General features: G+C 38.3%; 1 protein-coding gene across 2 annotated transcripts in view; it reads left to right on the forward strand.

Moving 5' to 3' along the window:
• PAXBP1 (PAX3 and PAX7 binding protein 1) overlaps positions 1 to 16,764 on the forward strand; it is a 37,438-nt gene that overhangs the window by 8,422 nt on the left and 12,252 nt on the right. For both annotated transcript variants that reach the window (XM_047720914.1, XM_047720925.1), the window contains exons 5-13: positions 1,350 to 1,453; positions 3,017 to 3,234; positions 3,756 to 3,945; positions 7,577 to 7,700; positions 11,065 to 11,164; positions 11,250 to 11,365; positions 14,565 to 14,764; positions 15,792 to 15,936; positions 16,622 to 16,743. In XM_047720914.1, the coding sequence (XP_047576870.1) occupies positions 1,350 to 1,453; positions 3,017 to 3,234; positions 3,756 to 3,945; positions 7,577 to 7,700; positions 11,065 to 11,164; positions 11,250 to 11,365; positions 14,565 to 14,764; positions 15,792 to 15,936; positions 16,622 to 16,743 (1,319 nt within the window). The remainder of the gene's footprint in view (positions 1 to 1,349; positions 1,454 to 3,016; positions 3,235 to 3,755; positions 3,946 to 7,576; positions 7,701 to 11,064; positions 11,165 to 11,249; positions 11,366 to 14,564; positions 14,765 to 15,791; positions 15,937 to 16,621; positions 16,744 to 16,764) is intronic.

The following is a 16,764-nucleotide window of genomic DNA, read 5'->3' on the forward strand; positions in this document are numbered from 1 at the left end:
GTAACTTGATTTAATAAGATAATAAGCCCGTTGCATTGCTGTTGAATATGATTTGCTATTAAATAGAGTCAAACAAAGTACCCACATTTACTTAACTATGTTTAATGTTTGAGGACTGTTTTTGCTTGGGTACAAGTGTCTTACTGGAATTTTTTTAAAGCCAAAGCACGATTGTGATAGCGAATGTTTATTGAGCACTTCCTGAGTAGGCAGTGTTGTGTTATGCACTTTACATGCATAAATTTCTGTAATCAGCTTAACATTCTTTAGAGGCTTTCAGGTTTTGTTCTTCCTTTGTTGATTTGATGTCAAGCTCACAGATTAGGAAACCCTCCTAAAGTTTTTTGTTTTTTGTTTTTTTAATTTTTTAAATTTCTTTTCAGCGTAACAGTATTCATTGTTTTTGCACCACACCCAGTGCTCCATGCAATCCGTGCCCTCTACAATAACCCCCGCCCCTTCAAAACCCTCAGATTGTTTTTCAGAGTCCATAGTCTCTCATGGTTCACCTCCCCTTCCAATTTCCCTCAACTCCCTTCTCCTAACTCCCCTTGTCCTCCATGCTATTTGTTATGCTCCACAAATCAGTGAAACCATACGATAATTGACTCTCTCTGCTTGACTTTTCACTCAGCATAATCTCTTCCAGTCCCGTCCATGTTGCTACAAAAGTTGAGTATTCATCCTTTCTGATGGAGGCATCATACTCCATAGTGTATATGGACCACATCTTCCTTATCCATTCGTCCGTTGAAGGGCATCTTGGTTCTTTCCACAGTTTGGCGACCGTGGTCATTGCTGCTATAAACATTGGGGTACAGATGGCCCTTCTTTTCACTACATCTGTATCGTTGGGGTAAATACCCAGTAGAGCAATGGCAGGGTCATAGGGAAGCTCTATTTTTAATTTCTTGAGGAATCTCCACACTGTTCTCCAAAGAGGCTGCACCAACTTGCATTCCCACCAACAGCGTAAGAGGGTTCCCCTTTCTCCACATCCCCTCCAACACATGTTGTTTCCTGTCTTGCTAACTTTGGCCATTCTAAGTGGTGTAAGGTGGTATCTCAATGTGGTTTTAATTTGAATCTCCGTGATGGCTAGTGATGATGAACATTTTTTCATGTGTCTGATAGCCATTTTAAGATTATGTAATACTTAGCCTTTTGCTTCAAGGGATACTTTGGGTAAGACAAAGTCAGGAGTATCAAAGGAGAGGAGCTCATGATTGACATTTTAGGGAGACTGAATGAATACCAGTGGTTTGCTTAATCTTTGCGAAGTGTCAGGATAGCATCTCTTCCCTCCCTGCTTTTCTGATATTTAATTTTCTTCACTGCCATGACTGCAGGCATCGAGGGGAGTGATGATGATGCTTTAGTAACTGGAGAACAAGATGAAGAGCTCAGCCGATGGGAACAGGAGCAAATAAGAAAAGGAATTAATATCCCTCAGGTAAGAACTGCAGGATTTCACTTCAAAAATTAAAAAGTAAAGGGAAAAAACCTTTATTGCCTGTTTTGTTGAGTTAAAAACATATTGCACGTTGAACTGAATCTTTGACATTCATTCAACTAATGTAATTAAGAAAATCACATAAAGTTAAATTCCAATAAGCTTTTAAAAGAAACTGTATTGCCTTTTGCTTTTTATGGCCAAAATGATGGAAAAATTGGGACGCCCGGGTGGCTTAGAGGATTAAGCCTCTACCTGCAGCTCAGGTCATGATCTCAGGGTCCCGGGATCCAGCCCTATGTTGGGCTCTCTGCTCAGTGGGGAGCCTGCTTCCCCCTCTCTCTTTGCCTGCCTCTCTGCTACTTGTGATTTCTCTCTCTGTCAAATAAATAAATAAAATCTTTAAAAAAAAAAAGAACGATGGAAAGATTTCTGGTTTTGTACATCAGTGTTTCTCAGAGTGGCCCTTCAACCACTAGCAGCAGCATCAGCTGGGAGTTTGTTAGAAATGCAAATTCTCACCCTCTTGAGATCAGTGAATGAGAAACTGGGTGGGGGTACACAGCCACCACTCCCAGGTCATCCTGATGCACGCTAAACTTGAGAACCACTGTTCAGATGAAATGTTTCTTTTCTGTAGAGCTTATTATTTCTGACTTTAGAAATTATTTTATGGAAGATGGAGTTCTCTATGATATGAAAACTGTAGATGAAGAGTCTGTTCCTTAATAGTTACAAAAATTTGCTCTGTAGAATTAAGTAGAACAGTGGAAATGTTGCATAAATGTAAACTATTTTTGTTACTGGTGTTTTGACACAGAATTTTGTGCATGTTTGGTTTATGTTAAGAAAATAGGGTACTGGGGCGCCTGGGTGGCTCAGTGGGTTAAGCCTCTGCCTTCAGCTCAGGTCATGATCTCCAGGTCCTGGGATCGAGCCCCACATCAGGCTTTCTGCTCGGCAGGGAGCCTGCTTCCTCCTCTCTCTCTCTGCCTGCCTCTCTGCCTACTTGTGATCTCTGTCTGTCAAATAAATAAAATCTTTAAAAAAAAAAAAAAAAGAAAATAGGGTACTTAGATGGCATTCTCTAGTCTCTGCTATTTATTCTCTACTTAAAACAAGTCATTTGTTCTGTTCCATTGATAACATGATGGCCTTGGATTATTCTTTATGTCCCTTTCAACTCTAAACTTCTTTGATATTATGTTTTCCTGAAACTTATTAGAAATGAATCTAGTCAGGGTTTTGAAGGGGTGGAGGGTAGGAGGTTGGGGGAGCCAGGTGGTGGGTATTATGGAGGGTACGTATTGCATGGAGCATTGGGTGTGGTGCATAAACAATGAATTCTGTTACGCTGAAAAGAAAAAAAAAAAAATGAATCTAGTCACCCCATTAGAGTTAGCATGTTCGTCCGGCCCTACCTTTAATTGATTCTGAAGAGCTCTGCAACTATTTATTTTAATTAACATAGTATTTGGGAAAATGGTATAATTTTTGCTGGTTTTTTTTGTTTTTGTTTTTGTTTTTTTAACCCCAACACATTTATCCTGTTTCTTTTTCTAGGTTCAATCAAGTCAGCCCACTGAAGTGAATATGTACTACCAGAACACTTACCAGACGATGCCTTACGGTTCCTCCTACGGCATTCCTTATAGTTATACTGCCTACGGATCATCTGATGCCAAATCTCAAAAAACAGATAATACAGTCCCTTTCAAAACTCCCAGTAATGAGATGACTCCCGTTACTATTGATTTGGTAAAGAAACAGCTTAAAGACAGGTAGGGCAGATCAACTTCTTAAAGACCTGTCCTCTAGCTTTCTGTTCCCTCAGGCCACATGTAGTCTGGGGTAGCAGATGCAGAATATCGGCAAAGAAGATTCACTGGCCCATCTTCAAAAGCTAAACAGAAGATGACGTCATACTTTGTTCTGCTCCCTTCTTGGATTACTTCTGTGGAAGCCTTGAAAAGTTTTAAAAAATGCCACTCCATGATCTTGTTGAAGACAGTTCTGAGTTCGTACCTCTTGGACTCTGAAAAGTGTAGTCAAGATATGGGGGGAAAAGCAAAACCGATTTTGGTTAGCACACCAAATAACTTTATATGAAGTCTGTAAACTGCTTTTTTTTTCCTTCTTTTTTTTTTTTGACAAAAAAGCGGTACAGATGAAAAGATGGCACTCCCAAGTATTTTTAAATTCTGATAGTGGAACTAAGTGCATTATTATGATATTGCAAGAGTCCTGACAGCATAGATTTTTGGATGTAAATGTGTCATGTTTATCGTTTTGTGTTCTTAAGGTTGGACTCCGTGAAAGAACTACACAGAACAAACCGGCAGCAGCGCGAGAAACACCTGCGAAGCCGAGTGGACTCCACCAGGGCTATTGAAAGATTAGAAGGGTCTTCTGGGGGTATTGGTGAACGGTATAAATTTTTGCAAGAAATGCGAGGGTATGTCCAAGACTTGCTTGAGTGTTTCAGTGAAAAGGTAAGAATGCAAAAATATTAATCTCTTTGGCTAAGGCAAAATTAGGGAGGTCTAGACGACCTTGTTTAGATCTTTTCTGTATTTCTCGGGAAGGGTACACTGAACTCAGCACTAGAAGTGATGAAAAGCCATGCTTCACTTCCTTCATTAGCGACATTCTATCTTGGGGGTGGCAAACAGTGCCTTTGCTGAAAACAAAAAAGATAAAGCGTATTTAAATAAGACTTTGGCAAGTTGTGCTTAATATAATGGTACACTTGGCCTGCCCTGAAATACTGGAATATAAGGGACTCTGGTGGAATTTTCTTTTTTACGTTTAGGTCTAAACTTCTCTCTAAACTGTTTCTACAGATTATTCCAAATAGGCATAAAGTTGCAAAATTTTGTTAGGTTTTTTTTTTTCTTTTAACTCTAAATAAAGTTGGTCACCATTGCTGCTGAGAGTTTTTAATCTAAATAAGCCTATGCTTCATCCATATCAGGAACTATAACATTGGTCATAATTTCTTTGAAGGCCTCATTTCTTCCAAGTTTGTTTTTTGTTTTTTTGTATGCTAGTCACTTGGAATAGTTTTTTGCATTCTACTATACTGGTTATTTGCATTTTTAAAATTAGCTGTACATAGGATCCTCTTCTCAAATGACCTCTTAATTGATTTTTCTTTTTTAAGATAAATGTATTTGGTGCATTGGTTTATTAAGCATTTGTAGACTTAAAGAAAAATTAATATCTTTGAATATCCTGTCTCTAAACTTCCAAGTGATTCAGAATTAGAAGGCACATTTTCCCCTTTTTCTTGGCTGTGTGGGTTAGCATAGAAACTGTAAGCATAGTATGTTTGAAGGAGCATTTTGTCATCTCTTAATCTCATTGATTACTTCAATACCCTAAAGCCAAAGACTCATAAAAGAACACTGCTAGCCTGTCTTCCTCATGGGTCTTGATGGTTCTAGGCAGTCTGTGGTCTGATGTAGGCTGAGATAGCATTCACTGGGTCTTATCTGTAGCATTTATCATATTCTTGTCTTACCGCCTGATTTCTGGACAAGCAACTAGAGTTTGAGCAATGATATCCCTTGTGGCAGATCACCGGCTTAGGGTGACAAGTGCAAGGGTGGGAAAGAAACCTAGGTTTGACTGCAGGGGGCTAGAGTCAAGGTGGGAAGTAGACATAGGTGTCAGAGCTGGTGGTCGTGTCCTTCCTATTAATAAGGTCCTTTTGAGCCCAGCGGAAATGGTGGGAGTCTAATAACTTTTTGTGGCTGGAGAAAGGATCTCTGTCTTAAACCATACTTTGTAAGTGAGGTTTGTCCCTGTGGAGTTTTTTCCTGGAAGTATGTGAGCCTCTGCTTTAGAACTTTGTCAGCTTAAATACTTGTAACTGTAAGCTTAACTCTTAAAAATTGACGGTAATGTGATCAACTAGATTTTGTCATTCTTGAACTAAAGAGACTACTAGGATGCCTAGTTCATATAATTTTTTAATTGCTGTTTTAGAAATAAGCAATATATACTCTATCGATCACGATCAGTTACCATGTTCCTAGAGAAATCACTTCAGATGTGCTAATGTGGTTTCAGAGTCACTTACAGGGAAGATAATCCTTTCTTTTAAGGATGAATATTTTATTTCATTTTGATATGTTCATATGCATTGAGTTTTATTAAGAGACTGCTTCTAAGTTAATACTGTCATATATTGTCGCCTTGGAAATATTTAGGAATAACTAGATACATTTGAATATTCATTTTATACTATAAAAACTTGTTAAGGCCATAGAAAGATAACTTCTTTGTTTTTTTCTCTTTTGTTATGAAAGTTTAAGTAGTTTTGAATTTAGATTTTTTAATTATTTAAAGATCATTTTAACTTTCCATTGTTTTGTTTCCCTGTAGTCAATCTTCCTTCTTGTGTTTGTCACCTTAAATTTGGTCTTGAAATAAAATTAGTCAAGAACAGTTTTGAGTTTGGAGAGGGTAAAGAAATTGTCATGGTGCATACTCTTGAGACAAAATCAGTACTGTTAAAAAACATGAAAGAGAGCTGAAAAATGTATTTGAAGGTTTTTATTCTCAGAATTTTCTCAGCTTTGTTGAAAGGCGTTCCAGTTACCTAAACAGAAAATTTACATTATCAGAATTTTTAACTATAAATTGAATAACTCTGTCTGATGCAACCTTAGGTGTGTAGCTCTCACAGTAGAGGAATGTTAATAATCTCCAGGACTGAAAGAATGCACCTTAGATATATAGGTACATTTACTTTTCATCCTGTGTGGTGTGAAAAAAATAAGGGGGTGGAGAGGTGTAAGTCCAGTAATACAGCACTAAATGCTTAAAAAAAAAAAAATCACTCATTGTAAATTTTAAAGATAGAGCCTGTGGGCCCAGCTGTCTAAGATAATCAGTGCAGATTTGGGGACATTGTTGCCCATGGTGTGGCATATTAGAGATTAAAATAACTCCATCAGTTTGATCTTTCTGTGAACATTTGCTACTTTTTCAACAGAATCATGCAAGTGTATAAAATTGCTTTTATTACAGACATCTTTGAATTCCACCTACCTTTTTTTATTTTCCATTTGCAGTCTGTTCAGTTCAGGAAGCTGCTATAACACTTGGTGCCAGTGTTCCCAAACTCTAAATAATGTGTTTTCCATTTGCACTAACCATCAGGAAACTAGAATTTCTGGTTTCCTCAGGTATGTGTAGTGGTTGTTAGTGTTTTGTGAAAGTTTCATAGCATTTGGTTTATAAGATAAGATATTGATAAAGAAAGTTTTCTGTTTTTGTTTTTGTTTTTTCTTTTTAAGTGAGGTTTCCTTCTATAGCTTTTGTACTCTGTATGAACCGAGCGAATGCTTAGCTGTAGGTATTAACCTGGAAAAATTCATTGACTTCGTAAACTGATAACTCATGTGATGAATTTTATTATTTCATTACAAAATATGGAAAAATTTAAATATTTACTAGCTTTCTGAGTTTGAGATACTGATATTAGGTTAGTGAAAGCTGGAAATGTTGCCTCACTACTGTAGTGAATGCAGTTCACATTTAAGAATGTGTAGTAAAGCTACAGTGTAGTGTGACATTCCTCCGTTACTGTTAAGGTACTTGGCACGTACGTGTGGCAGAGCAGTTTTAAGTGTCCAGAATTGGGCAGTTAGCAGACTCGCATTCTTACCTGCTCATGGAGCCCTTGCCTTTTTTTTGGTACTGCACAGCAATAATGGTTTATTTTAAGCTACAAAAATTCTGAGGTAGATCATGCTGCTGGAAAACTAAAAATGGACTTTAAGAGACTTGCAAGTACTTTATTCTGAAAGAAAAGCACTACAGTTTTTGACATTTCTTTACTTGCTCTCTTTACTAATACTGAAGTGTTAAGTTTCCTAACCGAACTTTTACTCCAATAACTAGGCACTGGACATTATAGCTGTATATATGGATTAAAAGAAGAGATGTTTCCCAAACATCGTAGAACTGAATTGCAGTTTGTGTCCCATTGGGAGTTCATGATTGTTCTGTCCATAGAGGGTACTTTTTCAGAAATCCGGAAATAGTGTGGAACCCTCAACTAAGTAAGCAACTGAGGAGTTTGGTGTTACGGAGTGTGTTGTATTTTTACAGGTGCCACTGATTAATGAACTTGAATCAGCAATACATCAGCTGTACAAACAGCGAGCTTCCCGCCTTGTCCAAAGACGACAAGATGATATTAAAGATGAATCTTCGGAGTTTTCAAGCCATTCAAGTCAGTCCATCTTGAAGGTTTTTATTATTCATTAAACAACCTTGTTTACTTAGTGCAGCCTAATTGAAAATAGAGAGCTTAGCTTTTTTTTTTTTTTTTAAAGAAACACATTTCCTTGCTCTTAGTCAGGTAGTTCTAAAAGTTACAACAGCATGTCCTTGGATTGTGTTTAAGAAAATAGAGTGTTGCAAAGGAGTTCAAAAACGTGCACTGATATTCTATCAATCTTATTCTTCTGTGGACATATTTTTTCACTCTTCAGAGTATAGGGAAGATAATATTATATCTTAAAACCACTATCATTTGACCCCAGTTGATCCCCCCCACACCATTTTCATCCTGCTCATAGCACTAATACAAATGCTATTGTTGATCACAGTGAAAGATTCTGAGTTTGGGGACAAGGAAAATACTGAGGGGGGGTTTTAATGACCTAACAAATGATACAACTCCAAGATTAGGGGATTTTGAGCTTTACATCTTGGAGAAAAGCAAATTTTGTTTTTTTTATTCTTTAGTTTGCCTTTTATACTGGGTTTTTGTTTTTTGTTTTTTTTTTAATAAGTCTGTTGCCTCCAGTTCTTAAAATTTTAATGTAAAAATTCAGAAATTTGGTTTATATTCCTTCCATTAAGAGATGTGCTATGGAAAACCAAAATTAATTGGAAACGTCTCATTAAATAGTTTAGCTGAGATTCTTTAACCACAAGTTTTAAACCTTTTAATTCCATTTTTCCATTGTGCTCCATATCCTTGGGTGCTCTGCTGGGGATTTTCCCAGCCTGGATTTCATGTGGCTTCTTTCGTCATCTCTCTGTTCCCTGTGTCAGCAGTTCTAGATGAGGTGTACATAAGAATTACCTGTAATATTAATTTAAAATGCAGGTTTCTTGGTCCCGTCCCCAGAGATTTTTGCTAGGTCTTGGATGGTGACCAGTATCTTCTTGTTAAACAATCCAAGGGCCCTAGTGTTACTCTTTTTGAAAACCTTGCTTTGTCACACAGGGTGTCCCCTAAATTAGATGTTGGATCTTTGAGAAGGCATCCTGTGTGCAGGATGGGTTTTGGACCATTGTAAAGAGGTGATAATATGGCCCTCAGAGCTGAGTGAGACTCAGACCTGAGACACATGAATGGCTTTGTCCTCTTATTTTTGCCACACAAACTTAAATTGGTTTACTGCCATATTGGGCACCTAGATGACTAACGCAGGCCTTCCAGATCACTTTAGATCCTGGCAGAACCAGATTTCTGGGGCAGATTACAGGTAACCTATGAGAGGAAGTTAATTCCTTTTTAAATTAAACGGTTTGTATGAGCTGTGCATCTCATCAAATACCTTTTCCTGCCTGTTATCTGTTCTTTATAATTTGAAGCTATTTATTTACATGATATTAGAAGTAAAGGTTGAATGATGTATGTTAATTAGACTGAGAGTTGGAAAGAAATTGAAAAGTAATGAGAAAGAGAAAAATACTGCCTTGGAGGGGAATATTCATTGTTAAACGTTGGAGGAAAATTAAATGGGACACTCAAGTATCACTTCCATTTCTGATCTTTTTTTAAAGAAACAAAAAACCCTGCGTTTCGTCTGTTGAGATTTGTGTACTTCCCACAAGTACTGCACGTAGTTCTTAGAGAGGTGAAGGAGGCTCTCCCTCGAGTCATCTACTCTTCTATCTCCATAATATACTATAGAATCTTACAAACATTGCGACATTTTAAATATTTATTATAGCAGTGAACATTCTTTGAAATATCTCTTGAATGAAGGATACCCCATAAAGAGACAGGAATCATTTCTATAGTTTGGAACTTGAGCTGATTCACCTGTGGTGTGTGAACTCACTTGAGGTACAACAGGGGCATCTTTCTTGTTGACCATGCTCATCTTGCTTTATAATTGCCGAACTCTGGAACGTCCTTCCTGATGTCAGAGTTGAGATTTTGAAGTATGAACAAACAACTCAGAAAGTCAGCTTTTAAAAATAGTTGGGTCTCTGACAGTTGGGGTGCACTGAAACAGAGCGCTAATTGGGCGTTTGTTTTTTCCTCTTGCTGCTATTGGCGGCCCATCTCTGATATTGGGGAAGAAAAATGCAAAAGCCTTAAATTGGTGTCTTTTATTTTATGTATGATTTTCCCTGCGTCATGTCCCTTGGGTTGTTTGTGTCTGTTACAGCCCCTGTCTTACAGACTATCTTCATAAAATGTAGAAATGAGGGAAGTATTACAGGTATTGCCCCCACTCCTTCTCCTACCCTAGACAAGAGATTAGGGGACTATTCTCTGGAGAAAAGAGAATGGGTCCAGAGAAAAGACCCTGAGACGCTAACATCTGGGAGCCCCCAATGCAAGACTCTGTCTCAGGGACCAGATGGAGAGACCTCTTTTAGTTAACCTCCCACCTTTGTCCACAGCACTACCAGTTTCGTTCTTTATATGAGGTGGTCACTGATCATCGAAAGAGCAGCACACACAGTAGAACCAAAGGGACTGAGGAAACAAAGACAATGCAGGCAGCAGAAGAAAATATAAAATACACTTGCTATCCTTTGGAAATTAATAGGAGGTGCCCTACATGTGCCAGAAGTAGAGGATGCTATAGAAAGGAAGTATTCTCAGAATAAGAGCCATCTCTTAGGAATTAAAAAGATAGTAGCGGAAATACAAATTTAAATAGGAAGGTTGGAAGCTAAGGCTAGAAAATTGTCCCAGAAAGTTAAAAAAAGAGAGAGATAGGAAATAAGCAAAAAAAGAAGGCAATTGTGCTTTGAAAGAATTTGTTTGAGAAAGCATAGGTTGGTTCTCTTAGATCAGTTTTCATCTATATGTTGATTCTGCCCTTTATTCTAGAAACAGTAGTTGAGAATAAGTTTCTACACAGCAAAATCAGAATAAATAGGAAAAATTAGTAAACTCCTGAAACAAAGCTGTTTTCTCATCCTTCCTACCCATGTTTCTTTTCTGTCGTATCATTCAATATATGATGCTTAACTTCTTCCTTTAAAAGTAATCTATTATTTTTCCCTTTGCACAGGTAATTTTGATTTTTAATTTATTTGGTCATCATGATAGTGTCAGCCAGTTAGTTCTGTTACAAGTAGATATAAAAATAAGTGATTAAGCCCAGTTTTTGTGTAGGGTTATTGAACTCTCCATTTATTTTTCTACTCCTTTTCATGGGCACACAGCATAATACTGAGATTTGCTCTAAACTAGAAAACTATCTGGTTTACCAGTTACTGCAGAATCCTGTTGTTGAGATTAGCAAACAGTCTATCATTATGGCTTATTCTGTGCAAACTCTTTCCTCAAGATTGTTGAAGGAAGGCTTTTAATTTTAACAATCGTTGTTTTACAGATAAAGCTCTGATGGCACCAAATCTTGATTCCTTTGGGCGAGATCGGGCACTGTATCAAGAGCATGCAAAACGTAGGATTGCAGAACGGGAGGCCAGGAGGTAATTTTAAAAATGCTTGCTGTTGCTTTGTTTGCAAAGGGAGGAATCTTTTATCTGGTTTGGGAACATGATGTTTGTTATTTAGGACTCGTCGGAGACAAGCCAGAGAGCAAACCGGTAAGATGGCAGATCACCTTGAAGGCCTTTCCAGTGATGATGAAGAAACTTCTACAGATATTACAAATTTCAATCTGGAAAAAGGTCAGATATTTATTTGGAAGTGAGATTCGTTGCCACTTTGGTTTCTACTTCGGTGTGCTTTTTACTGTAAGATGGTATGAAATTTTGTGGCCCCTGAATTGGAATCAGTCACTATTTTCTTAATGGTAAAAACTTGCACCCATTTTCATTAACTGAGTATAATGATGATGAGGTCTCAAAAGTAGTGATGACACTTGGTCATAGGCTTTATTTAGTGCTCGTGTCAGGCGAACATGATAACCACTACAGTATGAAAACTATTTAGTACTTGTGTAATAAGTGATATTACTCTTCAGAACCATAGAATTTTAAGTAACAAGAAAAAAAAAAAGTGTGTCCGATCACAAGAATAGCCCTAATGCATCCTGTCCTAGGAATGTAGAGCTCGGACAGGGGACACTCAGTCCTGAAGTAAACTCCTGGTTTGGGGAGTTCTGAATAATTTCAACCAAGATGAGTTGTTAATACTGTTATGTGCCAGGCGTTTCTGGAAGAGTCTTCAGAAGTTCTTCATTTCCCACCACTGGTTGTGATTATTTGGAATTCTGTTGGCTGCAAGCCATTTGGAACTTAGTTGGAGAAGTCTATTTTTCTCCCACTTTTTATACTGAATCTTTTTATTTTTATTTTTATTTTTTTTAAAGATTTTATTCATTTATTTGACAGAGAGATCACAAGCAGGCAGAGAGGCAGGCAGAGAGAGAGGAGGAAGTGGGCTCCCTGCTGAGCAGAGAGCCCGATGTGGGGCTCGATCCCAGGACTCCGGGACCATGACCTGAGCCGAAGGCAGCGGCTTAACCCACTGAGCCACCCAGGCGCCCCTATACTGAATCTTTTTAAACAGAAATTAGAAAGAATAGCACAGTGATCACCCGTGTACTTGTCACCCAGATTCAACAGTTCTTAACCATCATTTAACCAAGTTTGCCTTAACTTTTTGAAGGATGTGTGTGTGTGTGTGTGGTTGAACCATTTGAAAGTAGCCTGTAGACACCATGATACTTTAAACACTTGAGCATATTTAACTAAAAGTTCTTTATATTGTGTCTGTTTAGTAGCAGTTCCCCAAAACAAAACTCTTGGGACTGTTTTTGTGGATTATTCTGAATTTTCCAAACCAGGATCCATACAAGATTTCTTGCCCCACTTTGGATTGTTGCATTTTCCCCCTAGAATTAATGAATGTCCATGAGTACCTTACACATATACGCACCCCCATGGTTTGTTTAAGACATTAAGTTTTTGTTTTTTGTTTTTTTATTAAATTTTATTTTTTATAAACATATATTTTTATCCCCAGGGGTACAGGTCTGTGAATCGCCAGGTTTACACACTTCACAGCACTCACCATAGCACATACCCTTCCCAATATCCATAACCCCACCCCGCCTCTCCCAACCCCCCTCCCCCCATCAACCCTCAGTTTGTTTTGTGAGATTAAGAGTCACTTATGGTTTGTCTCCCTCCCAATCCCATCTTGTTTCATTTATTCTTCTCCTACCCCCTCAACCCCCCATGTTGCATCTCCTCTCCCTCATAGGGTTAGGTTGTGTACCTGAGACCTTTCTTGTTTCTTGAGAAAGGCTTGTACTGCTATATATTTTCCTCTCAGGACTGCCTTTGTTGTGTCCCACAGATTCTGAACTGTTGTATTTTCATTATCATTTGTTTCCATAAATTTTTTCAATTCTTCTTTAATTTCCTGGTTGACCCATTCATTCTTTAGAAGGATGCTGTTTAGTCTCCATGTATTTTGGTTCTTTCCAAATTTCCTCTTGTTATTGAGTTCTAGCTTTAGAGCATTGTGGTCTGAAAATATGCAGGGAATGATCCCAATCTTTTGATACCGGTTGAGACCTGATTTAGGACCAAGAATGTGATCTATTCTGGAGAATGTTCCATGTGCACTAGAGAAGAATGTGTATTCTGTTGCTTTGGGATGAAATGTTCTGAATATATCTGTGATGTCCATCTGGTCCAGTGTGTCATTTAAGGCCTTGATTTCCTTGTTGATCTTTTGCTTGGATGATCTGTCCATTTCAGTGAGGGGAGTGTTAAAATCCCCTACTATTATTGTATTCTTGTCGATGTGTTTCTTTGATTTTGTTATTAATTGGTTTATATAGTTGGCTGCTCCCACTTTAGGGGCATAGATATTTAAAATTGTTACATCTTCTTGTTGGACAGTTCCTTTGGGTATGATATAGTGTCCTTCCTCATCTCTTATTATAGTCTTTGGCTTAAAATCTAATTGATCTGATATAAGGATTGCCACTCCTGCTTTCTTCTGATGTCCATTAGCATGGTAAATTCTTTTCCACCCCCTCACTTTAAACCTGGAGGTGTCTTCGGGTTTAAGATGAGTTTCTTGTAGGCAACATATAGATGGGTTTTGTTTTTTGATCCATTCTGATACCCTGTGTCTTTTGATTGGGGCATTTAGCCCATTAACATTCAGGGTAAGTATTGAGAGATATGAAATTAGTGCCATTGTATTGCCTGTAAGATGACTGTTATTGTATATTGTCTCTGTTTCTTTTTGATCTATACTTCTGGGTCTCTCTTTGCTTAGAGGACCCCTTTCAATATTTCCTGTAGAGCTGGTTTGGTATTTGCAAATTCTTTCAGTTTTTGTTTAAGACATTAAGTTTTTGAAGAGACCAGGCCACTTATCTTGCTGAACTTCCTACATTCTAAATTCTAGATTTGTCTGTTTCCTCATAGTATTAATTTGTTTTTCCATTCATTGTATTTCTATGTAAGCTGCCGTTTAGGTCTGAAGACTTAATTAGACTTGATCACTGATCATGATGCACATCTGATACTTATACAGGGATTTGTGGACTGAAGAGCAGTTACATCATGTAATTACTCATGGTTAATTTTCCGCAGTAACTGAAAACTGAACTAACTAGTTGGGGGACAGGTGGGATTTAACTAAACTCTGGGGACCGGAAATGGTACATATTAGAGCCATGTAAATGAGCACTGCCTACACTCTGGTTTGCATAATAGACAATTGAAACCTAAACTTATCTCTGTTTATGCTTTCTGTTAAGTTGTGATTAGTAATGATTTCTCTGTTAATGAGTTTACCTGATCTTGAAGTTATGCTGAAAATACTGAATTGTGTTTTTTCTTCTACATGCTAAGTTATGATTCTCTGTGGGGTTTTTGCTGTTTTTATTTTTGTCTTTAGATCGCATTTCAAAGGAGTCCAGCAAGGTTTTTGAAGATGTCCTTGAAAGTTTCTATTCAATCGACTGTATTAAGTCCCAGTTTGAGGCCTGGCGTTCAAAATACTATCTGTCCTATAAGGATGCTTACATCGGTCTTTGTTTGCCAAAGCTATTCAACCCCCTTATACGGCTGCAGCTTCTCACTTGGACTCCTCTTGAAGTGAGTGGCTTGTGTCACTAGTACAAAGCAATATAACATGGTACCTGGGTAATTTTAATCTCAAAGCTAGAGGGGAGGTTGGGCTGTAACACAAATTGTATAATGTCATGATCTTTTATGCTCCCTTCCTTCTCAAGAGAGCCCTTTGTGACTTTCAAGTTCCATACAGTGCTTCTCTCAGTTAACTAAATTGACATGTAGTGACACTAAGATATGAATGTGAATGAATAGTCAGACCTTGGTCCTTTGATCCTAGAAAATCTTGGAACCTCTTAGGAAAGCTGGGTGAGGCAGATGTGAAATGAGGACCTGAACTGAGTCGGGGGTAATGGAAATTGAGAGAGTCAAATTGACAAACTTAGGAGGTGGAATCAAGAGGACCTGGTGGCCTGGTATATAAGGGTCCTGTATACGTTTAGTGATCATGTTTAAGAGAGAGTTTTGGAGGTTACCTGCAGGTGGTCGGAGCCACGGGCACGAGTGAGATTAGCTGGGTTAAATGTGTAGACCGTAAGGAGAAGAGGGCTGAGGTTGGAGCCCTGGAAACAACTGAAAAAAACTGAACCATTTGGCCCCCAGCAGGCAGTTGTTCTTTGCCAGACCTTGTGGAGTTTCACCCTGTGCCTGTGTGTCTTAGTACACAGCAGAGGTCAGGGGGACCTGTGTGCATTTTGGAGTTCTTTTTCTTTTCTGCCGCACAGCTTCCAACTGTCTCGGCCTCCCTGAACTCCAGTGCGTGTCTCCACGACTAAGCGAGACTGCTCTGCCTGTGACCCTCCTACCCTGCTCCGCCCTCCCTCCAGGGGTTCACCTCGTTTGATGCTCTCTCTTTGCGGGGGGTGGAGGAGGTGGTCATAGTCCTGTACTGCGTGTATCCAGTGTCTGAAAGTGGATGTTTCATGTAGTTTGTCTATTAGTTGTTTACGACTGAAGGTTAAATCCTGTTCCTAAGTTCCTCTTAACCAGGGCTAGAGGCAGAAATCACAAGCATTTTAAATGTTTCGCTTTTAATACTCTTTTTTTCTAGGCAAAATGTCGTGACTTTGAGAATATGCTGTGGTTTGAATCTTTGCTGTTTTATGGTTGTGAAGAACGAGAGCAAGAGAAAGATGATGTAGATGTTGCGCTGCTGCCCACCATTGTGGAAAAGGTGATTCTTCCGAAACTAACAGGTAGAGATTTCTGAATTTGAACATTTAACACATGAGTTTTCCAAATCTGTTTTTACAAGTTTTTAACCAGAGCATATTCCCTCATAGAAGTTATATTACAAATGATAAAATAACTGCTGGGTTCAGATATGGCTAAGGGGTGGACGTCTCTTAACTTAGGACTGGAGACCACCTCGGGGTGGGCCTAGAGTTGGAGGCAGTAATTGATCCATAGATGAATTTTAGAAACTCTTAAACACTACATAAAGCAGAACCGAACACAGTTTTGGCAGGGGGAATATGCGTTTTCCTGGGGAGAAATTTCATTACTTCCATCAATTTCTCAAAAAAGATTACGAATCATTGGTATGGGAACCTATTTAAAATATTAAAAAAAAAAGTTTCAAGTTTAATTAGGAATTCTGGATGCTGGGGCATATCCTAGGATATAGAAATCCTCTCTTCCCTGCCAATCTTTATAAATCACCCAGCAGCAGAGAACAGAATGAATCTGTGTCCTCCCCACATTTGCCTAATCTTCAATGTTCCCACAGTTAAGAGGACAAAGAAGAGTGGACCTTATACTCTAGAGAGAGAAAAAGTAAATCAGGATTGGCATTTGTAAGTTGAGGACTGCTTGACAGCAGATTTAAGTCCGCTGCAATTTACTTCTGTGTCTCAACACATCCTACTTTTCTCTTCATAGTAATAGCTGAAAATATGTGGGACCCTTTTTCTACAACACAGACTTCAAGAATGGTTGGAATTACACTAAAATTAATAAATGGATATCCTTCAGTAGTGAATGCAGAAAACAAAAATACACAGGTAATTTAGTTGTTTATTATC

Source organism: Lutra lutra, chromosome 1 (assembly GCF_902655055.1).
Source record: "Lutra lutra chromosome 1, mLutLut1.2, whole genome shotgun sequence".
NCBI lineage: Eukaryota > Metazoa > Chordata > Mammalia > Carnivora > Mustelidae > Lutra > Lutra lutra.